This window comes from Antedon mediterranea, chromosome 4 (genome assembly GCF_964355755.1).
Source record: "Antedon mediterranea chromosome 4, ecAntMedi1.1, whole genome shotgun sequence".
Taxonomy (NCBI): domain Eukaryota; kingdom Metazoa; phylum Echinodermata; class Crinoidea; order Comatulida; family Antedonidae; genus Antedon; species Antedon mediterranea.
This window is the reverse complement of record NC_092673.1, coordinates 27,145,968-27,170,633: the sequence shown is the minus strand read 5'-3', so window position 1 is coordinate 27,170,633 and position 24,666 is coordinate 27,145,968. Positions and strand designations below refer to the sequence as shown.

Below are 24,666 nucleotides of genomic sequence, written 5' to 3'. Positions count from 1 at the left end.
TTACCAAGAAATGCAAAATATGTTCAATAAATTCAAAGTTATTAGCGAAAATGTTACCCCTTACCCCATAATTTTTAATAATTACAAATTACTAATACGGTCAAAATTCCTAATATTATTACACATGTTTATTTGTTTTTAATCTTTAACTTCAATTTCTTGTCCATTGTTTTTATAGGTTTTAACATGCCTACCCAAGGGGAGAGGCATTTTGTTTACACCATACATGTTCTAATCACATAATAGCAACTTAAAGTTGTTATTTATTTTGGTGCTATATTTACAGTTAATTTTTTCCTACTCATTCTCTAAGTTATAAAAAGGTCAACAAAAAATATTTTTTGCGCTTCTATGAAAATAAAACACTTCCTTATAATTTTTTGTATGATTAAATTGATTATGTTTTTGAATCTTTTTCCTGAACCAACTGCCCAGGCTTTAGACTTTTTTTTCACAGGAATTCTTCACTTTTGTAAACAACAGTCTCATGCATTGATAGCGTTCAAATAATTATGAATGTCTTATGAGTTGAATAAGGAAAATATTTTAATGAGTTGAAAGATTTAAATGTCAGCAGACTTTTGCCGCTGCAAAATAATGTTGCTGCAGCCTTGGATAGAATTCTACATGGCTGCAGGTTTGAATAGTCTTCTGGATGCATACTTGCACATAATTCCAAGCTTGTAGCTACATATCACAATAGGCTGCAGCCTTGCACAGAATTCAGGCTGACAGACCTTACTGCAGACACAGACTTGCATGTTTTCAGGCTACCTTGTTTTTTTACTTTGTTTTTAAATCTGTATTTTCTTCCTTTGTTTTTGTGTTTTTTTTTTAAATGTTTCCTGATACAATACCGGTAAGCATTGGTTAGCACACCCTTGTTCTTTTGTTGTTTCACAATGATTTCCAAATTTATATTTTTCAGCATCCAATCAACGCATAGAATTTCATTTTGAGTACATTGCACAAGGTTTTGCATCATGTTGTTAATATCACATGCACTTAAATCAATTTTAAGATTTTCGATGCTAAATTTTAAAAAAACAATAGAAATGTTGTAAATTGTACTTTCGTACAGTACGTGCATACAGTGAAATTCTCACACATACTTTTAGTTTTCTGATCAATTATTAGCAATGATCATTTGATTTTATTTGATTATTTATTTTTTAAATTAAAAAAAGAAGGATAAGATGTACAGTAGTCTCTGTTTCACACATTATTTTGAGAACGTAGTACATATATGTAGTATGCTTAGATAACATTTTAAAAATGAATTAATAAAAATCTATATAAATTATATATATAAATCTATATAAATTATACAAAACAATTATATACAAAGCCTGTGGTTATAAAAGGAAGTTGAAAAAATGGATGGACATATTATTATAAAAATGTAATTGTTCCTAAAATGAATGATTAGAATATACTTTATTTGCTATAATTTGATTTGAAAATTAGGGAATAAGTTCTTTTTTGAGAGATCCATACATGGCCCCGTTTCTGCTGCCAAAAATATACCGTATATATACGGTATATTTTATATACGGTATATTTTTTGGCAGCAGAAACGGGTCTCATAAAGAATATACCGTATATATAAATATTCCCATCGTTTGTGGCTATTATACGGTATATTCCAAAATATACCGTATAATGCTTAATGAATAGCATTTCATTTAATGTAGATTATGACATTTCTTTCACCTTCACTTTTGAATCCAGTACACCTATAACATAGGTGAACAAATTTTTTCTTTTACAGTGACATTGCCTAGCAAACCAAAAACTTTTGAACTTATTGAGGGTGATGTATTAGAGTTACGCTGCAACTTGGATATGACAGCATATACAATAACATGGTATTTTATTGAGACCATTTTAGAATCTAATGAATCGATTTTGGGAATTAATATGTCATCTTTTGATCAAAGTGGTAAATATTCTTGTCGAGTTTCTAATGACAGGCAAGAGGTCTTCATCACTTTTGGACGTAGGTATATTCCGATTACTCAATTTAGTTAAACCTTAAAACTAGAAATAAAATGTTACAATTAGTCAAAATAAATATGAACTTTTCTAAGAAAACAGAATGGGCTTTATTCTAGGACTGCAGCATCAGTCAACGATCTAGTGAACAGGTCCCAGAATATCCTATCAAATTTTGTTTGGGTGGAGTTGTGGCTTGGTGGTTATGATGCTTGGCTACCACTCCAAGGGTCCTGGGTTCAAGTCCCGTCACATGTCAGGATTTTTTCTAAGGACCAAATTCTCCACTTCCAAAGACTTGTAATAAGACTTTGTTATGTAGAGCAGCTTGTGTATATGTTTGTCTTGTGAAGGGTCCCTAATGACTGCAGCAATAGCTGGATGGATCACCCTCATTAAATATGGTTTAAAAAAAATATATATATACCGTACTGACGCGGGTATAAGCCCATACTCGGGTATAAGCCCACCCCCGACTTTTGACTAATTTTCATGAAAAATGAGGCACTCGGGTATAAGCCCACCCATTAATTCGAAGATCTACAGTGTGTGTCGTAATACATTATTTTGTATTTGGCGACGTCCATACACCGAATACACCTACCTTTGATCATAACCAAGCTAGGCTAATATACGCTAGGCCATATGAGGCCTAGCGGTCCTGTTTTGTTTACACTCCATCGCGGTCAAAGATCGCTTCACACACGACGCTACAAGTCGCCAAAACGGAAAACCACTATTTGGTATCGGCTGCCATTAACAAGCTTATTAAATTTCTTTGGTACATTTCTATTTAACGAATATTGTATACTTGCTTTTCTGCTTGATAAATTCTTGTTCAATTGATGTTTAAAATAAGATATTCTACGATAAATTACACGAACTATAAGCTTAATTTTCCGACACTCTACACCTCGTGTATTTAGAGGCAACGTCGTACACGTGAGGGCGCTCGCTCGCATGGTGGAATACACAGTGTACATGTGCTGTTTTTGACGATCTGCATTTTTGGATCCTCGGGTATAAGCCCACCCCCCAAACTTGACGTGATTTCATGTTCGAGGGGGGTGGGCTTATTCCCGCGTCAGTACGGTATATATAATGTTGTAATATCATTTTCTAACAAAATGTTTCTTTGTGTGTATTAAATTTGTTTATCAATTATAGTAAATTTAATATCCTTCAACAGGTAAACAGGGAGCGGTCAATAATCGTACATGTTTACAGCTACTAGCATCGGTGGCCTTATTCACATGAGTGACGTCTTGATTGTTTATCATACCTCACCATTGTATCTCGGTGTGGTCTAGCGCCACCACTTATTCTTGTGTCAGCTTTTTTGTGTACTTAATTGATTTCTCAATTACTACATGGTACAGTAAAGTTATCAATTACAATAAATTTAATATCCTTCAACAGGTAGACCGGTAGCGATCAAAAATCTTACATGCTTTGAGACGAATATTACACATTTCAGATGCACATGGCTACCTGGAGACTTGGATACAAACCTTCCAAATGAGTACCTTATTTACTATGGAAGGGCCTCAGTACCTTTATTGTAAGTTTATGGAGAGTTTGCTTACAGCATATAATCATGGATTTGCCTTGTCAAAGACAGAATGTAAAGCTTTGTCTACACTATCAAATTTGATGTGACAAAAAAATGAAGATATGCCACATTTGATAGTTTGAAAGTTCAATGGTTAGGGCATCTACATATCCTGGTTTGAAACTTTTTCTCATTCTCACAGATTTATTTATCATTTCAAATTAATTAATTTATTTATTACCAGGCAGTTTAGAATTAATATTCTGCAGTTCCTGTGGTATTTATATATACTGTATATATAAACTGTACACATATATACTGTTCATAAATATTGACTAAATGTATTATGATGTTTTTCTCTTTTTTTTTTTGTAGAAATTATAAAAAGACACATAATGAATATATAGATTTAGCTTATGACCATGGCAGAATGAAAGTACAGTTGCATGTCTCAAATGCTTTAGGAGACCACGACATTGCTTATTTTGCTTTCTATAGCAGTAAGTTCTATATACACACAATTTATAAGTTAGTATAAGTTATTAATTTTTTTCCTCAGTCTTTTAAAGGTCGCAAACTTGCCTACATTTTTTTTGTAAATAGAAATCCAACATGGGCCTATAATTGCAATAATGTGGAAAATAAGCCGACTCTAATAATTGAAATTGCATGCATCACACTTATATCATCACAACGATATATAGAGTTGATCATGAAGAAAAACATACAATTGTATAAAATTGGGTCTTTCTCGTTTTTAATTAATGGATTCTGCCAAAAAAGAAAAACAATTCAGCAACCAGACAACACAATGCTAGTCCAATAATCTATAGAGGTACGATACTTGTACATCTGAAATTGTGCAGCTTGCACAGCTGCTCAAGATTGTTGTTACCAGGTTAGGAGAGCTTACAATAGGCCTTGATAGAGAAGCCGGTGATCTGGTAGTGATCAGTCTTAACGTAACCTTAGGTTATTAAAATATAAAATATTATAATTATTAAAAATAATAATAAAATATTAAAAGAAATAATAAGGATGATAAACAAAAAAGATCTTCACAGCAGGAAATAAACCAGGGAACGCAACAGTGTAAGGCTGGATATATAACCATTACACCAAACTCACATTCAAAAGTTGTAGTACACTTTAATCTAATCACACTGAGCACTAGACATAAAACTTTTTAAAAAATGTCGGGGAAATCATGTAGGGGAATTATACTAATTGTATAGTGGCCTTCTAGTTTTATAAGAATTTCATGGGGAAAAAAAAGTCTTTCATAATTTTGTTTGTTTCCCCCTAGACCAACCCCCACCTACAGTACAATATAAACACAATTTTGAAAAACTGTTTTAGTAAGTAAAACAATTAATTTCAAAATCACTATTTCTGCACAAAATTGGAAATAACACTGTGCAGTGAATGGGCAATTATATAAAATCAATATAGCAGAAAAATCATACTAGATAAATGAATGAATTGCCATTTTCTTATTGTAATATATTATGTTGAAACCACTGCCACTAATTTCTTGTTTTTCTTTTAATAGTCATGATGTATCCTCCAAAGAATGTTGTGGGACGGATTGAAAATGACACGTTACTTAAAGTAAATTGGGATCCAACAAAATATAAAATAGAGCATGTTTACGTTGTTAGTTATAAGGAGGTGTATCCAAACATGAAACCTCCAGAGAAGAACGAGGTATGTTTTTAAAAATCCAATAACCTAAAAAAATGTACGTTATGTACATTTAATTCAATTCAATTACATCATTCGCCTAAAAGTGTGTATCTCTGAAACTACAGCACAATATAATACAGAACAAAATGCCATGACACATCATTCTGTAAGATTCAGTATTCTAATGGCAGATGGGTAAAAACTATTACGAAATCTATTTGTACGAGAGGCGATGGACTGGAAGCGAAGTGTATTAAATAAATTTAAATTAATTAAAATTTAAATAAATTATTTGTTGGGCGATAGTTCCCACTTTCATAGACACTATTGTTTCCTTTTTCTGCTCACACTAAACTTTGATATTTTTGTATTGTTTTTCAGATCCCTTGTGATAGATCACATGACGATTTGTCTGAGAAAATTCTTGACATACCTACAGGCTACAAGGAGTATGAGGTACAAGTTGCCGTCAGATATTCAAGAGAAGGCAACATTAATAAATGGTCGGACATTGTTGTTGTCATGAAAGAAGAAACAAGTAAAGTTGAATACATTTTTGCATTATATTAAAGTTTGACCATATAATCGCAAACCATTGCTTCTATCTTCAATTGAGCTACAGTTTATTTTTGCCGTAGGCCTCTAGTATTTGTTTGTATATTAAAACCAGGGATGCAATACTTTTTCATGTTTTGACAAAAAGCTAAGTCAAGATATATTAAGTTTCTTTTTTATTTACTTATTCATTCTGTTGATCAAGTGGATAATCAAGGATAAAACCACAGAAAAGTACAAAAAGCAACTGGTCCCTAGTTGATTAAGGTTTTTACTATTTCCATGAAATCATCAACAATTTTAAGTTCCTTTAATTTAGTTTGAACTAAACATTTTTCAACAGAACCACCGGAAGGTACAGTGGATGGTAACTGCAAAAGGAAAGATGGATATGATGTACTTACGTGCAATTGGGAGGTATGAAAATAAACACCACAAAATATATATTTGTAAAGATATTATCAGACGGAAAAAGTGAAAAAAGTAGAGCGGGTTAGGAATTGAGAGTAATAAACGGGTATATTCGCAGACATCGAGGACCATAGAGTACACTTCTGCGCACACCAAACATGAGTATATGAAAGTGAATTTATGTATTTACTTTTTACCTCAAAACTGCTGATATGATTCTTTTTTTTATAAAAAAATGAATAATGCTATCTATAGTTTTTACTTGGCAGATAATGAATGACCAAAATGAAAAATTATTGTAATAAAATTCTTTTGAATTGCAACAAATCCTGTATAAGTTACAAAAATACATAATTATTTCATCATGTTTGTAGTATCCAAACTTATGATGGTTATCTAAAGGCTATTAACAATAGCAGATAAATGAAATAATACACCAAACATCGATCGATCAATCAGTATAATAAGATTGGTTTTTTTTTTTAAGCTTTAGGAAACTGATTCATAAAACCATGGAGAATTCTCCATGATGAAACCCACTAAAAGCTACCTAACCAGAACAAATTATTGGGATCCTCCAATACTCCTCATACCACACTTTTATAGCATGGTTTTAAATATTTATAACATGCAATGGTGACATAATTTAACATTTCATTAAGATTTTGACAAATGCAAATGTCTTTAGAAATAAATCTTCATTTTCTTTAAAAAAAAAAGAATCATTCCTGTTGTTACAGTATAATTAAAAAGAAAACTAATTTGTTTCTTAGGAACTACCTCCAGAAAAACAAAATGGTCATCTTCTTAAATACAAAATAACAGTTTTTTCTGATGATAGAGAAGTGGATATAGCTACTACAAAATACAACACATCACTTCAAGTTGAATTTACAGGTAAATACTGTATGAACCGATACCTTTTACTCCTAAAGCTACTTGAAAAATGGCACTATTGTGTTGAGTAATGGAAAATTGTTGAGAAGTAAATTGAATGACATTGCCTTCCATTTCAAGTTAAAATAAGCTTAACAGTTACAATACACAATTACTTAAGTAAAACTAAGTTATAATATAAAAACAATTTAATTTAATGTTTGTCTTTAGTGTAAAGTAATGGAAAATTGTTGAGAAGTAAATTGAATGACATTGCCTTCCATTTCAAGTTAAAATAAGCTTAACAGTTACAATACACAATTACTTAAGTAAAACTAAGTTATAATATAAAAACAATTTAATTTAATGTTTGTCTTTAGTGTAAAGCCTAGATTAAGTAACTTTTTCAATTTTTCAGCGGGCACGGCTGCGCATGACCGGCCTTGGCTTTGCAAAACTTCACGTCCATGTGTCTCAGTAACCACCATTAACGATTGCGTAAAAATGTGAAAATATTCGCAGTCCGGTTCGATCATCGTTATCGTTATTTATTTTCAAATTTTATTTTAAAATTATAATGCAACTAGTCGTAACGTTTCGTCGACAGGAAAACAGGCTTTAGGCTATTGACGAAAAAAAATAATAATAAACAGTTCTGTATATTAAATATGGTCTATAAAACACACTATATTCAGATAATTATATGACAAAAATCGACTGGCCAAAACGCCTCAGATGCTGTCTCCGGGCGTCTAGAAAAAAAACATTTCAGGGGGAGCATGTCTCGGACGCCCCTAGATGATTAGTTTCCCATATCGGCCCCCTCTTTATCAAAATCCTAGATCCGCCCCTCCATTACAATTATACAATTATGATGACCGTATAAAATTAGAAAAAAATACGAAATGTACTTACATTTACACCGAATGTGGAGTGAACAGGTCGGTTGAGCAGAAATTTAAGCATTAAGCATATCACTACCTTATTTGGGAACATCACCCCTTGTTTTTTGTCAAACTAGTTTGATAGTGTAGACAGATCTTATTTTGGTGGGGTTTTTTTTTCGGAGATGATTTATGTGAAACAAACTAATTGATTATGTATACCATAAAACAATTTGATTCATACTGTAGGTTTGGCACTATATAATGACTACATTGTAAACATCACAGCACACAATTCAGTTGGTTATACCACGATTAGCTCCAGTTTTGTTGCTGGTCAATTAACTGCAAGTGGCATAGGTAAGACTGTTTTTAGAATTTCAGAACAGTATTCATTTGGGTCTGTATGAATCTAGAAGATTATTTTTTTTATTTAATTATTCACACTTCAAAAACAAATAGTACAAATTTAGTAAGCAGGTATCTGGTATTAATTAAAAGACACTTGTACATAAAAAATAAACTGAGCCTCAAACTGTTGGTTATGTGTACATAAATTTAAAATGTGTTATTTCCAGAAGGATTTATCTTATTATGATAAAATAGAACATTTTGCTTTTCTTCTAAAAAAGCCTAATTTTTTTGTTTAATAGTTAGATAGTTCAATCTCATGTTGTGGGACCTCCAGAAATGTTAAAAAAGTAGGTGGGTACAGTGAAACACCCCCCACTACTTATAAGAAAGTTCTTCAATACAGTAGAAAAATCACTCCCCCCACCAACAAAAAAAATACAGAGAAAATGTATTGATTGATAATTATTAAAATGTATGTTTATATATATATTTATATACATTTTCTGGTTGTTTTATTTTCAGGCAAGGAGTATATAGCAGTTATTATAATAGTGTCAATAGTACTCATAATTTTTATAATACTGTACGCCGAATTAAGAAGGCAGTGCAGATGTTCGTTACCTTCAACTCTGTAATGGAAATTTACTGACTGAAGTACAAAATGATGCTATGATTTCTGAAGAACCATTGACCTCAGTTGACCCATTTGCAGACAGTTCTGTTCCTTACTCAGAGTGTGACTCCGAGAGTTATTTAATCAACAGAAGCACACTTTCTTCTGGGAACTACGTATCTGGAAGCGGGACTAGTTGTCAGACGGCAGATACACATTTATCTAGCTCGTAGATTTGTTAACCTATTTAGTCTTTCTATCGCACCAAACAGTGAGTGCCACAAGTCAGCTGGGCTAAATTCTTGCCATTAGTTACAATTATAATAAACTTTACTGTCTTTCATAATTTTCAAATTGGCTAAAAATAGATTTAAACTTAAAGATTCAAAGTTTTTAATTTTGAAATGCACATAAATTATGGCACAAATACTTGTAAATGCTATAGGAAGTTGACCCTGATATGAAGCATACATTTCAAGTTTCACTGTATTGATACATTTATTAATAGAGCTATAAATTATTTTAATGTTCATTACAATATAGTTGACAAACAACAAAGACCAAATGTGTAATTAAAATATTGAAATTCAGGTGCCAAAAAGTCATTTTTTATTTATTTATTTCAACTTTATTTATAGAGGGTAACCCTTCCAGCTGAACCCGCAGGCCAGCTGATATTCAGGAGCCCTCTTAAAAATGACAAAATATATAAAACTATACTTAACTAATACGAATCTACTATATACATTTAAATTTAAAACTATTATATAAAAAAATAATTATCCAAAAAAAATTCAATTAAACAATTACGATAAAATGTGTTTTTTAAAATTAAATTTAAACGAGTTAATATTGGTACATTCTTTCAAAACAGAAGGTAATACATTATATAAAATACAAGCAGAATAAATAAAAGAGCGCCGGAAACATTCCAATTTAACTTTGGGTACCAGCAAGTCTCCCCTGGAAGCAGCCCTAGTCCTCATAGAGCGTATCGGAACAGTGGAAAATCGTTGGGTGATGTATCGAGGGGCAATATTGTTCATGGCTTTAAAAGCTAGGCAGCCTACCTGGTACTGCACCCTCTGTGACACATTCATGATGTGGAGAGATGTTAGAAGAATGTGAGTGCTGGTGCGAGGCGGAGCTTGAAGAACAACACGCATAGCGCGATTTTGAAGTTTTTGAATCTTATTAATGTTTGTTTTACTTTCGGTGTCATTATCCAATCAGATTTGATACCATGGTAATAATGCCTGCATATCAATGGGTTTGAATCTGTATTGAGGCAGCTTTTTATCTTTGTAGCAAATGTCCTCATCTTCATTTTATAATATTATTTTTCAGTGTATCAGCATTTCTCTATGCCTGTAATTATAAATTGTAAATATTGTACTCTGAGGTAATTTCATGAAAAGGTGCTCAATGTAGGTCCTACTGGGGCAGAAGATTGTATACAGTATGTATACACAAGCAGAGTTTTTTTAAAACATGACCAGCCGGCCTACTGTGTATCAGTGGCAGATTGTCATGAAGGCAGTCAGGGCTAATTACTGTAATTATAACTGGATTATTCATATTTGTGTATATAGTCAAAGTAAAATATTTTACAATATTGCCCCTCGATACATCACCCAACGATTTTCCACTGTTCCGATACGCTCTATGAGGACTAGGGCTGCTTCCAGGGGAGACTTGCTGGTACCCAAAGTTAAATTGGAATGTTTCCGGCGCTCTTTTATTTATTCTGCTTGTATTTTATATAATGTATTACCTTCTGTTTTGAAAGAATGTACCAATATTAACTCGTTTAAATTTAATTTTAAAAAACACATTTTATCGTAATTGTTTAATTGAATTTTTTTTGGATAAATATTTTGTTTAGCATATTATTGTATATATTAATACAGTATATAAGACCTACCCTTTTCTGAATAGTACATAGACTGGCGGCCCACACTATGTATGAACAGGCGTTAAGGGTCTTTCACACCTGTTCCGGCCCGGTTCCGGTCCGGCGAATCGAACATCAATGTTTCGTTTTCACGCGGCTATGCGCCAATCGATATGCGCGTAGCCGCGTGAAAACGAAACATTGACGTTCGATTGGATTTTCCGGCGCCGGACCGGAACCGTGCCGGGACAGGTGTGAAAGACCCTTTATGCATTGCAGTTTCAGATACACATGGTCAGCTGACTCCACGAATGTAAAGTATTTTTAAAACAATTTATGCAATTCTTAAAGATGTATTGTCCCTCAAAAACATGAAAAATGAAGATTAATTAAATCAGACTTTGAATATGTTATTTTGTAGTTTTCATAAAGTTAATCACTTCAATAGAAAAAAAAACGAAAAAAAATCTTGTTTTAACTTATAAAATGACGAAATAAATGTTAAAATTCAACCAAAAATCCATTGGCTGGCAGCCAATTTGAACATTTTTTGCTTTAAATTACATTTTTTCAGGTAAATACATATTTTTTCGATCCAATTTTTGGTCAAAGTGGATAACTATTATGTTACATTAAAAATAGAATTTTCAACAAACATTGTTTTAAGAATTATTTTTTCAGGGGGACAATACTGTACATCTTAATGTATATATGATTAATATTATGGTATCCCAATGTACAGTGGCACAGATTTAGGGCTGGAAACCGGACAGGGCCCTTTTAGGCTGGTCCAAATTTCAATTACAAGTTTGGGGTCTTGCAATCCTTAAGATGAAAGATCCCAGTTTGCATGGCGCTGTTGGTAATATTGATTGTTATATAATATTGATAGCTTTGAAATGTGCTATTTATTTTAAGTGTTCTTTTACAGACATTCCATTACAAATTCTATTTTTAATACAGTAAAATGTGTGTACAGTAAATGTATAATTTGCTTTTAATAAATGGTCCATTTAATTTCATGCTATTTCCTAAATACGAAGATGTACACATAATGTGGTGAATTTGTATTAAAGTCAACATATGCATATCAAAAAAATACTATATCAATACATATATATAATTAATAATAGTTATATCGATTATCGATTATATATGATATATATTAATATCTGTTAGCTTGACGTAATGCTGTAATAAAAAGCAAGAACCACACCCAATATAGTCTACTTTACAATTTTCTGTAATCTTTGAAAACACTTTCTTCTGTGAATAATATAATAATGTTTTAATTAAAGAACGTTCATCATATTTTATTTCCTAATCAAAAACTATTTGAAGTGATTGTCATATTCGATATGAAAAATGAAAAAAAAACCTGGACCACACCCTCTAGGACTACTCTGTCCTCTTGCCATTTCTTTACAAAAATATAGAATAAGAATTTTGAAAGTTTATTATTTTGGCAATTTTTACATGATTTATTAAAATGTTATGGTTACTATCTATTAGTCTCACTACGTCTATAAAGATGATATGATGCAATATTATTATAGTTCAGGGAAATTGTTACCTTTTTTTGCTATTTTGCCAATCCCAGCTGTAATAATATACTACACAGACAAAAAATAACCAAAGTCCAACCCTTTTATTTTTTGGCATAATTCTTTATTATGGCTCTGTATGAGGGCAATAACGCGCTAGTACATTATATATGCGCTATGCAAATTATTGCATAATAAGAATTTTAAAAAGTCAACATTTTTTTAAAAAAATACCTGTACTATAGGACAGGAAAATTTTCCCAAAAATTGACAAATATTCAACCCTTTTATTTTTTGACATAATCATTTACTATGGCTCTTTAAGACGGTATAAACGCAGTCTACCGTATGTGCTATGCGAATACAGATCACACAATAAAATGCTTGACATTTTTTTGAAAAAAAGTGCCCTTTTTTTACATATTTAGTTATCATGATACAAGTTAACTCAAAACATTGTTGAAGGTTTGGTCATTTTTCATTATTATTTGGCATCATTGCTTGCATGAAATGAATGGTCAAAGTTAAAAAGGCCAGAGCAAAATAAAAAACACTTGTAGAAAAATAGTTTGAAAGCTTTAGTATTTATTATTTCAACTATTTAGCACAATGACTACTTTTCTTTTATGTCCCTTGTACAAACAAAAATATAAGTAATTCACATGACCATGACATTTCTGTAAATGAATATTCCAAATTTAGACGATGGATAATTTAATCAAAAGATACTTTTCTTTTGGATGTCATTTCACAATTTTCCATATTATACTTTCAAACTTAATTTGAAAAATAGAATGATTCAAGTTTATCACACACAAATTCTAAAACATTACGAAACAGGTCAAAATTCAAAGGTGTTGAGTATTGGGAGAGTTATTTTGTGTGGTGAATAAAACAGAAAAATATTACAAAATATCATAGAGGTATTATTTATAAAACTAGAGAGACAACTTGGACATAGTTACTATCAAATAGGCCTGTATTCTCAATCAGCTATGCCTTTTTGAAGCTGTTTTGATATCTGCATTAACAGATATAGCAGACATTTCAAAGATTCCCTGTCCTGTTCGTATCTTTGTTGCCTAGTTATTTCTCTAGTTCGTCGCATCACATCTATGCAAAATATAGATTGATATGAAAAGTTGCAAATTTAATAAGATGTTTCTTATGCAAATGACTGATATATGAAATAAAAGGATGAGTTCCGTCAAGGTCTGTTCAGCATTTCAATTTTATTTTGTATGTTAAACACATTTTATGTTTTAAAAAGAAACAATACAAGTAATGTAATTCTATGAATATTAACAGAGTGATACCTGTAGTAAAGCAATATAATTAGATGAACATTTTTTGCTATAAATCTAAATCATCTTTATTTATTTAGTTATTTTTTATAGCCATATCTTCCTAACCATTTATAATAAATGAATTTAGTATACTAAACACTAATTTCATTACTACTAAAACATTCTCAATTCTTGTGATTAAAAAAAAAATGTGTTTTTGTTTATAATTTATACAGTTATATTAATTTACAGAGGCCTTTTGTTTTTGTGATACAGTACAACCAACCAATTTTTCAAATAAAAACTATTAATATTTGACTGGTTTTTTGATGATAATTACACACAATGGTAAACAACATTTATGTTTTGAATTGACTATTCCATGTTGGTTGCTTAATAAGGAAAAAAAAAGTACAATAAAAAGAATGATGACACAACTGTTACTATAACACTTGCTTAACAATCAATGAGCGATGCAATCAGTCTAATTAATAATCTGTCGGCTAGTTCCATAACCCGTCATTCCAGACTGTGAGGCCATTTTGTTTGTTCCCATTTGTAAGCCAATAACATTCTGGCCTTCTTTCAACTGTTCGTCGGTAAATTCTCGCTTGTTTCCCGTCGAAACTTTGACGCCAGCATCCACACCAGTGTCAACTTGTTCCTTTGAAGCGTTTGCAAACGCTAATATAGTTTGGACAACCTACGTAAGTTGAAGAACAAAATTGTAGATTATACACATATTTAATTATTCATTTTTCTCATGCGCACATGTTGGTCCATTATGAAAACAAAAAGGTCCCATGCTGTTTTTTAAAGCTTGCAGCCCGCGAAATTTACCTCGGCATTCGGCAATGCCGAGGTAAATGCCGAGGTCCTGCTAGCTTACCACGGCATTGATTTGCCGAGGCTCTTTTTATTGATTTAGGCCTTGGAGTAAAATCAAGGCTACCACATACACAGCAAATAAATAGTTTTATGCCTATTACAGTTTTTTTAGTTATCCGCTTGGTATACCAAGCGGATAACTCCTTGTTATTGTATGAGATCAACAGTTTTTTTCTGTATTATTAGTTATCCGCTTAGTAGCGGATAACTCCTTGTAATCGTCCTGTTACTTTTTTTTTTTTTTTTTTAGTTATCCGCACATGGCGGATAACTCCTTGTGATTGTATGGGATCATCATTTTTTTTTTTTTTTTGTGTATTATTAGTTATCCGCTTAGTAGCGGATAACTCCTTGTAATCGTCCTGGATCTTTTTTTTTTTTTCTTTATTAGTTATCCGCACTTGGCGGATAACTCCTTGTGATTGTATGGGATCATCATTTTTAGTTATCCGCACTTGGCGGATAACTCCTTGTTATTGTATGGGATCAATATTTTTTTCTGTATTATTCTTCTTTCTTTCTCGCTATTTTTGTGTAGAGCGTTTCTCTAAAATGTGTAAACATAACATTTCATAACTTTGACAACATGTGGGCATTTACGTGAACTTGTGCACCTCCTATTTTTTAATGACGTCAGAGTTGTGCAACGTGACTTACGTGCGATTTTATGAATTTCGCGTATTTAACATAGATCGAAAACCATAAAAGATTTTAAACTGAAACTTTGCAAAAGTTTAATTTGTGTCATGCGCTAACTTCCTGTGAAAAAAAAATTGCGTGTTTTACACAAAGTTACGCGTGCACGCGCATTTAAAATTTTAAAATGCGCAAAATTAATTTCTAATCAATTTTCTACGAGTTTCATGTCATTTTAAGCATTTCAAAAATTCCAACGCGTGCGCAAATTTTTACGTGTGTGGTGCGCACGTAGCATTAAAAACATATTTTTTTTGCGTGATTTATATTTTTCCAGCCTTTTCTAGTAATTTTACCAACTTTTAAACAATTTTGACATAAAGTTACGTCATACGAGCACGTCGAATTGGACAATTTGCGCGCGTTTTTGATGAAAAAGTTCAAAAATTTGTCAAAATTATGCCTTTTTTTAAACAGTCATAATTTCTAAACTACACGATCAACTTTTTGTGGATGACAAATTCTGGAAGTTGATGAGTTGTAGATATCGGATCATGTATTTTTATGGCTAACCGGACATTGTGACGTCATCGTATGGCCACGTGAATATAAAATTTAGGATTTTTGTATCTTTCGTCATAGCTCATCACATTTAGTAGAACGCATCGCCACTTATCAGTTTTCCATTTTCACCCCGATTTTGATATTGTCTAGGTAAATCAACTATCTTTCGCACAAGTTAAAAATATTTAAATTTTTATGAGGTCATCATGCCTAAAAATTTTAATTACGTGGGTCATTAATTTCATCTTTACAGTAAATTTTTATCTGTTGTAGCTCGTAAGAATAAAATGTGATAATCACGATTAAAACATTTTCTGGAAGCTATTGGATTGTAGATACGAAATCCTGTGAACATTTTGCCAATCGCATGTTGTGACGTCATCATATGGCCAGTTAAATAAAAAATGTCGTATTTTCATATTTTGCGTCATCATTCATTACATTCAAAAGAACGCGCATCAATATTTCACGTATTCGAATTTCTTCTACACGTTAATATGTTTTTACTGAGATAATTTCCTCCCGAAATTGCTATCTTAGTGTTTCATTTTGATACCGTAACCATGTTAAAAATTTGAATAAATTGCGGGTTCCATAATTTCACCTATTCTACACTGTATGTAATATGTATACAGATTTATACTGTTTGCATGTATATACTATATGACACAAAATAGACTGAATTCAGCACTAAAAACGTATGATATTCTTCAGTTCAGGTCATAATGCCATAATCTTTATCCGTGTGCAATATTCCAACGTATGACGTGCACGTGGCGTTTGTCGTGCGGATAACTAACTCGTCAAAGTGACGAGTTTCATGTCTAGTTTATTTTTTTTTCTGTATTATTCTTATTTCTTTCCTTCCATTTTTGTGTAGAGCGTTTCTCTAACATGTGTAAACGTAACATTTCATAACTTTGTCAACATATGGGCATTTACGTGAAGTTGTGCACCTCCTATTTTTAAATGACGTCAGAGTTGCGCAACGTGACTTACGTGCGATTTTATGATTTTTTATGATTGATCATAGGCTAAAAACCAAGCATAAATTTGTTTTGACACTTTGTGAAAATTTAAGTCATATCAAGGGCAAACTTTTTGTGGATTAAAAATGGCATGTTTTACAAGACGTTACGCGCGCACGCGCATTTTTCCTCTGCTTTTGTGTCTCGCGTATCTCAAAAACGTGTAAACATAACATTTCATAACTTTGTCAACATATGGGCATTCACGTGAAGTTGTGCACCTCCTATTGTGAATGACGTCAGAAATGCGCAACGTGACTTGCGCGCGATTTTATGAATTTCGCGTATTTAACATAGATTTAAAACCATATAACAATTTAAATTGAAACTTAGCAAAAGTTTAATTTATATCATGCGCTAACTTTCTGTGGAAAAAAAATTGCGTGTCTTACACAAAGTAACGCGCACACACGCATTTAAAACTCAAATTGCGCAAAATTAATTTTTAATCAACTTTCTACGCTGATCATGACATTTTGAGCATATCAAAATTTCCCACGCGCGTGAACAATTTTATGCGCGTGGTGCGCATGTAGCGCTAAAAGTTTTTTTTTTTTTATTGAATTATGTTTTTCCAGCCTTTTATAGTAATTTTACCAATTTTAAAACAATTTCGACTTACAATTACGTCATACGGGCACGTTGAATTGGATACTTTACGTGCGTTTTTGATGAAAAAGTTAAAAAATTTGTCAAAATTATGCCTTTTTTTAAACAGTCATAGATTCTAAACAACGAGGTGAACTTTTTTTTAATTACATATTCTGGAAGTTGATGAGTTGTAGAAATCGGATCATGAATCAATATGGCTAACCGGACATTGTGACGTCATCGTATGGCCACACGAATGTAAAATATAGGATTTTTGTCTTTTCCGTTATTGCTCATCATATTCAATGGAGCGCATCACGCCTATCTGTATTCCTTTTTCTCCGAGATTTTAATATTGTCTAGGTCAATCAACTATCTTACGCATGAGTTAAAAATATTTTAATTTTTATGACGTCATCATGCCTACAAATTTTAATTAACAGCGTCATTAATTTCATCTTTACAGTAAATTTTAATCTGTTATAGCTCGTAAGAATAAAATGTGATAATCATGATTAAAACGTTTTCAGGAAGCTATGGGATTGTAGATACGAAATCATGTGAACTTCTCGCCAATCCGATGTTGTGATGTCATCATATGGCCAGTTAAATAAACAAAGTCATATTTTCATCTTTTGCGTCATAGTTCATTACATTTAAAAGAGCGCGCATTAATATTTCACGTATTCAAATTTCTTCTAAACGTTAATATGTTGTTGCTGAGATAATTTTCTTCCGAAATTACTACCTTCGCGTTTCCTTTTGAAACCGTCAACATGTTAAAAATTAAAATAAAATATGGGTCCCGTAATTTCACCTATTTTACACTGTTTGTGGCATGTATACAGATTATACTGTGTGTACTATATGACAGAAAATATACAGCATTCAGCACTAACAACACATCATATTCTTCAGTTCAGGTCATAATGACATAATCTTTTTCGGTGTGCAATATTCCAACGTATGACGTGCACGTGGCGTTTGTCGTGCGGATAACTAACTCGTCAAAGTGACGAGTTTCATGTCTAGTTGTTATTTATTTTAGACAAAACAAATTCTCATGAGAAAAATAAAAGTTGTGAATAAGTTCTAATAAAGCCAAAAAATATTGTTATATATTTCTGTATGCCAACGATATGTAGGCTTACACTTTAAAGGACAACTTCGGATATATACAATTTACATTGTTTTTTTAAAGTCCTGTAGCATCACTTTTTTGTTGATAAAAAGTGGCTTATTTCACTCGTTCTGCACAATATCGATGACGAAAAAGATTTTATTTATATTTGATAATAAACAATAGAAACCTGAAGCTTTGTCTACACTATCAAAAAAAGTATGACGTGCCCAAATATGGTAGTGATATACCTAAATATGGTAGTGATATACCTGAATATGGTAGTGATATACCTGAATATGATAGTGATATACCTAAATATGGTAGTGATATACCTGAATATGGTAGTGATATACCTGAATATGGTAGTGATATACCTGAATATGATAGTGATATACCTGAATATGGTAGTGATATACCTGAATATGGTAGTGATATACCTGAATATGGTAGTGATATACCTGAATATGGTAGTGATATACCTGAATATGGTAGTGATATACCTGAATATGGTAGTGATATACCTGAATATGGTAGTGATATACCTGAATATGATAGTGATATACCTAAATATGGTAGTGATATACCTAAATATGGTAGTGATATACCTGAATATGATTGTGATATACCTAAATATGGTAGTGATATACCTGAATATGATAGTGATATACCTAAATATGGTAGTGATATACCTAAATATGGTAGTGATATACCTGAATATGATTGTGATATACCTGAATATTGAAGTGATATACCTAAATATGATTGTGATATACCTAAATATTGTAGTGATATGACATCATCATGTCCATACTTGGGCACATCACTTTTTTTGTCACATAAAGTTTAATAGTGTAGACAGAGCTTTATACCCGGCTGGACTACCTTTTAAAAGATGCAACCGTACTCTCTTAATTACGTACAACATGATACTGTACACAATATTTATTTACATAATATATTTACAATAATTAAAAACAGTTTTTACAATTACAAATACTCACAAGAACATTTAAAATCATAATTTGGCATAATTATTAAAACTAATAAATTAACACTTGTATAGTTTATATTTGCCAGTGTATAAAACAAAATTTAAAAGTGGGCACTCGTCAGCGGACAAACTTTCCCTTAGTCATGATTGGTCCAAGAGGCGGCTTCGTCACTGCTATTTCATGAAAAATGGCAGATTTTGAAGATTTACTGGCAACGGATGGGAATTGAGATGCTATCATTTCAAACTGCAAAAATAATGAAAAGAAAATCTCATAAAAACATTTATAAAGATTAGATTTAGGTTTCATTGGTCCTTACAGAAATTCGGTTTTTGTCACTCATTTTAAAATTTAACAGTAAATATAAATACAGTATAACAAAAATTAACATAACAATTATAAAGATGGATAAAGTAGGTTTACTACACAAATAAAAATAATTTAAAAAATTGATAATGGTTTATAAAAAATTATTAATACAAGTTTCTGCCCTTATTAAACAGTCCAGTTCTTAATTTGAAATGACTCTGGTATATCCGTTTCTACATTGTTTTTGCATTGTTTGATGTTATATATCATTCACAAACATTTCATACCTTAGATTCTGAGCTGGCAGCTTGTATTCCAACGGATCTACTTTTAACCCCTTGCAGACGATTCAGTCGACTGGTAGCCGATAGCTGTCTGGTCTTGTCAGAAGCATAGAACTGCGGCTTAGGCCTCGGCACAAGCCCCAGATCACCAATTTGGTAGTGGGTTAAGTTGTTCAAACCTCTGCTCATAGGAGTTATTGGTAATGCCCTTATAAATGAAAATAAAAGAAAGTTAGAACCATAATTTCATGATGGGCTAAACAATTACGGCCAATGAAGATTCGATCCACCCCTCTCTAATAGTACAACCTTCCTTTGGGAAACAAACAAGGGCAAATACATGTTTTAACACCTATGGTCAACATCTATTCAGGGGATATCCCTTTTTGTTTCATTTTATTTTACTGAACCCTGTGTAATCAAGAGAACACTTTGTTGGGTCTTAAAGGTGTCCTTTTAATGGAGGTATATTAGATAGGATTTAAAATATTTGCAGTTTTAGTTTTTGCAGAATACAAACCTCTGTTTCATTGCCGATCTTGAGCCTGGGAATGACGAGCCTCGGCTCTTTGTTCGGTATGCTGCGCTTTCTTCCTTGATAAAGTCACCAGGAGACGGACCGACCCCAATGGCAGCTGCCTCATTTAGGATCACCAGAAGATTCTCCAGCATACTGTCACGTTGCTCAATTCCTTCTGAATCTTCCTCTGTTAACACACCATCCTCTGATTCCTTCATCTATTAAAATTAATCATAATAATTAGCATATCATGAATATTCCTTAATAAATAGGCACGCATGCATTCTCTAGTCAGTTCTGGACACATTTTCCAAGTTTAAAGCAAATTTAATTTAAATGTTAACTTTCGTTTTATGACAGTATCATGTAAATGCAAGGTTTATTATTTCTAATTTAATATAAATATAATTAAATAGAGAACATCTAATAATTGAGAACAAAACAGTGAATTGACAAAGCTGCATTAAAGCCAGTGCAAACATACTAAGCATGAGTCTTAAAGTGGACAATTCATCATGATCTAGGTACTGCTGCCTAGCATTATGTGGCTGGTACCACCTGGATGATAGAAGCACAGATACAGGTTTATGGTGGTAACATAGGCACTCCAACCTTGCTCATAGTAGTGACGTCATCTGGTATAACATACGTCTAATAACTTACTAGCATTGACCAAGGCAATCTAACAACATTGTACATTTAGATAGGTGCAATAATAATTTTTAAAATGCCAATTGTTTTAAGAACATAAGAGCTAATTACTGCAATTTATATGCAAAGTGTAGTTTATTATTTTAATATTTTATGCAAAATTACTAATCATTTTCTCAATATTAAAATCTGAAACATGTAAACAATTAAGTTACTAACTATTGCAGTGTAAAATGTCAAAGTAGTAAGGTCTTACCTTTTGACCTAATTCCCTATGAATCTTTATGTATCAAAAAATACAATCATAAATATTTTGTAGAAAACTAATGATGTATTTAAAAGATAAAAATGAATCCTCCTTTTTTTAGATAAAAATGTAAATTATGTAATGGATTACTGTGAATTATTATTTACATTATTACATAGTGTGAAGGATGGAGTTCAATAGCTTTATTTGACAAAAAAATGTGATATGGACATGATGATGTCATATCACTACCATTTTTAAGCATATCATTATTATATTTGGGCACCACACTTTTTTTGTCAGAGAGTTTGGTAGTGTAGACAGAGCTTTATGCATTGTGGAAGACTCACCATCAATATCCTGTGCAAAGAGTACGCTGCTTCCGACAGGATTCGTTCAACATTCTCCTTGTTTTTCTTTGTCTCTACTTGTTGTTTTTTTGTCATGTCTAATTCCTCTTCCAGATGCTCCATCTCCTTACCCATTGCCTGAAGTTCCTCGCGCGACGACTCGGCTTGTTTGCGAAGAAGTTGCGCTTCGGTTTCAAGATCAACGTACGCTTTATCTTGCTCTTCCAGTTCAATTATCACGGCTTCCTGTTGTTTCGCCTTCTCAGTTAACATACGAATTACCTTATAAAGAAATTAGTTTGGATTTAGAGACATTCTAAGTAGAAAAATGTTTAGTAAATAGTATACAAATAATGAATGTTTAGGAGTTGGTGAGAATATTTCATGAGTTGACTGCTCTATTTTAAAATAAATTAGTTACGATTTAGAGCCATTCTAAGTAGAAAAATGTTAGTAAATAGTATACAAATTATTTCTTCATTTGAAAAATTGACTGCGCTATTTTTAATGAGGAAAAGCCGAGTTGAAAATAGCAGAACATTCTGAACATGCATTAGAGCATGTTTTTTTTAGATATCACTTTTTCATTAGATAGGGCTAATTGACCAATAAAATTGCAAGGATACAGTCAAGTGTGTTATAAATAGAACCTATTCAGGGGACACCACCCCAATTGAATCGAGAGAAAGCTGTTACCTTCTGATTGCTATGGTTTTTCTTGGCCAGTTCTTTTTCGTTAGCTTCTAACATATCGATCTGTTGCCGTTGTTTTTTTTCTTTTGCTCGTAGCTCATCGTTTTCTTGTATGAGTTCCATGGTTTTGTCGGACATCTTGCCAAGTTGAGCATTGATGCTAACGTTCTCACGTATTGTTCGCTTTGTGGTGTCGGCCATCTGTTTGTTAGAGACCTTACGGAATTCCGAGGCTACTTGGTTGACACGTAGGACCATCTCTCGTTTTAACCTATTCAAAAAATACTTTGTTTTCAGTTAATTACACAAACCTGGGATTACTTAATTAACTTGATCTGCATTAAGCTGTATCAACTAAAATCATTTTTAAATTTTGGGATACAAATATTCAGGGGACACCCCTATTCAGGGGACACCCCTATTAAGGGGACACTTTTTCCATGAAATATGGTGGTCATATTTTGTTAAGGGATGTGTTTTAACATTACAGTCAATCCCTATTCAGGGGAACCCCTTATTATTAGTACACTTTGTTCCAAATATGTCCCCTTAATAGAGGTTCTATTTCATTCAATAATTGTTCAAAATTACAATTTAGTCTGATTTGCTGGTTGCTGTCTTGTTATTGAATGCACATTGATTGATACAAATTAATTTGTATGTTTCCTTTTTAACTAACCTGTCTTTATCAACAACTTGTTTTCTTTCTAGTTCATATATGTGATCTTTGTGGTCAGTTTTCTGCCTGTCAAGATCAACTTCCATCGCTGCAAACTTTGCCATCAAATCTTCTTTTTGAACTTTGAACTCCTCCAGTGAAGCCAACTTCCCACCTGAAATGAATTAATTATAAATTAAAGCATCATGAAACTGAAAGGTTGTTACCAACTGACAAAAATAGTAGGAAATATAAAACAATTTACAATCAATCATAACAATAGTCAATAAATGAAAGTTTAATCAAACATGGGAGGTGACTGTCATACTTAATATCATATTTTCTGATGTCAGTTGATCTTTAGTCTCTTGGAATTCTGTCCTAAGCTGAGTTAGTTGTTGTTCATAGCCGTCTTTTTCCTGGTCTTTTGCCTGCTGTAGCCCTACTAGTCTGTCATTCAGGTCAGCTATCTCATCCTGTCTGTGCTCCAACTGCTTCTTAAGGAATGATACTATCTCTTTCTTATCGGTTGACATCTGATCATATTCCGTTAAGAATTGAGAGCTGGCCACTTCAAGTTCATCACATTTTTTTTGGTACCTTGAATTTAAACATTTAATAATAAATATATTTTATTTTTTAAGAATAATAAACAATAACAAAAATAACAATTCGGATTTAAAAAGTTCAAAGGTCATTTACCTGGCCAGTCTGGTCTCAAGATCCCGTATTTGGATGAGAAAAAACTCCTTGCTTACTTCTGTCAGATTCATGCCCGATGGAGCAGAGCTTGCTCGAGCGGATTTTCTACCACTTTTCTTTCCGCTCTTTTTTCCTTTCTTTTTGCCTTTTTTCTTTGGTGGCATTTTGTATCTGAAAAAGATGGAAAAACGTTTGTTTCATATTAAATAATAGGCCTCGAGGGCGGCATACATAACTAATTTTAATTAATAAATAAGATAAGCTAGGCTATGTATTACTAGGCCTATATAGAACAGGCTTAGCTAAGTACACTAATAAATTAAAAGCAGGCCTTGGCCTAGGGTATCTACTCTCTTGTCCAGGTCTATAGAGAGAGGCTCTAGGGCCTACTCTAGCCTGGCTGGTGTGTCCTGTGTGGCCTAGGCCTACTGGCCCCGGGCCCTAGCTAGCCTAGCTAGGCTAGAGAGCCTGAGTGAGGCCCTAGCTTATTAATTATAAATTAAGGCTAAGTTTCCCTTTCAAAATACAATATAATTTTCACATAAGCTACTTAAAATGTTATATAAAAACTTACTGCTTCTAATTTCTAAATAAATTCGAAAGAAAAATCAATAATATTGCACGTTTTAAATCGAAACTTCAGCACAAAAACATTACGATCAAAAAGTTGTTGTATGGTTGTCAGGTAAGTGTGACGTCAGAAGTTGCTGATAGCAGCGTCCTCTATAAAAATGTGTTATTGAATTATTGAAGCACGTCGTCCACCACACACTACACGTG

At 32.4% G+C, this 24,666-nt stretch overlaps 2 protein-coding genes across 2 annotated transcripts; one reads left to right on the top strand and one right to left on the bottom strand.

The window, feature by feature from the left end:
* The first annotated feature begins 627 nt into the window (after positions 1 to 627).
* Positions 628 to 9,512, top strand: LOC140047746 (interleukin-6 receptor subunit beta-like). The gene is made up of 10 exons (XM_072092781.1): positions 628 to 637; positions 1,772 to 1,999; positions 3,415 to 3,556; positions 3,923 to 4,047; positions 5,100 to 5,254; positions 5,615 to 5,771; positions 6,132 to 6,205; positions 6,973 to 7,096; positions 8,209 to 8,319; positions 8,836 to 9,512. Exons 1-10 carry the CDS (start codon positions 628 to 630, stop codon positions 8,946 to 8,948), a joined length of 1,239 nt encoding a protein of 412 aa, XP_071948882.1. The 3' UTR covers positions 8,949 to 9,512.
* Positions 9,513 to 18,396: 8,884 nt separating this feature from the next.
* LOC140046201 (cilia- and flagella-associated protein 157-like) lies at positions 18,397 to 24,582 on the bottom strand. Its single transcript, XM_072090760.1, has 9 exons — positions 24,461 to 24,582; positions 23,887 to 24,057; positions 23,513 to 23,784; positions 23,206 to 23,359; positions 22,530 to 22,797; positions 21,834 to 22,115; positions 20,586 to 20,803; positions 20,069 to 20,273; positions 18,397 to 19,718 (listed from the first exon to the last, which is right to left on the bottom strand). The coding sequence occupies exons 2-9, from the start codon at positions 24,048 to 24,050 to the stop codon at positions 19,590 to 19,592; spliced, it is 1,692 nt and encodes a 563-aa protein (XP_071946861.1). The 5' UTR covers positions 24,051 to 24,057; positions 24,461 to 24,582; the 3' UTR covers positions 18,397 to 19,589.
* Between the last annotated feature and the right edge of the window lie 84 nt (positions 24,583 to 24,666).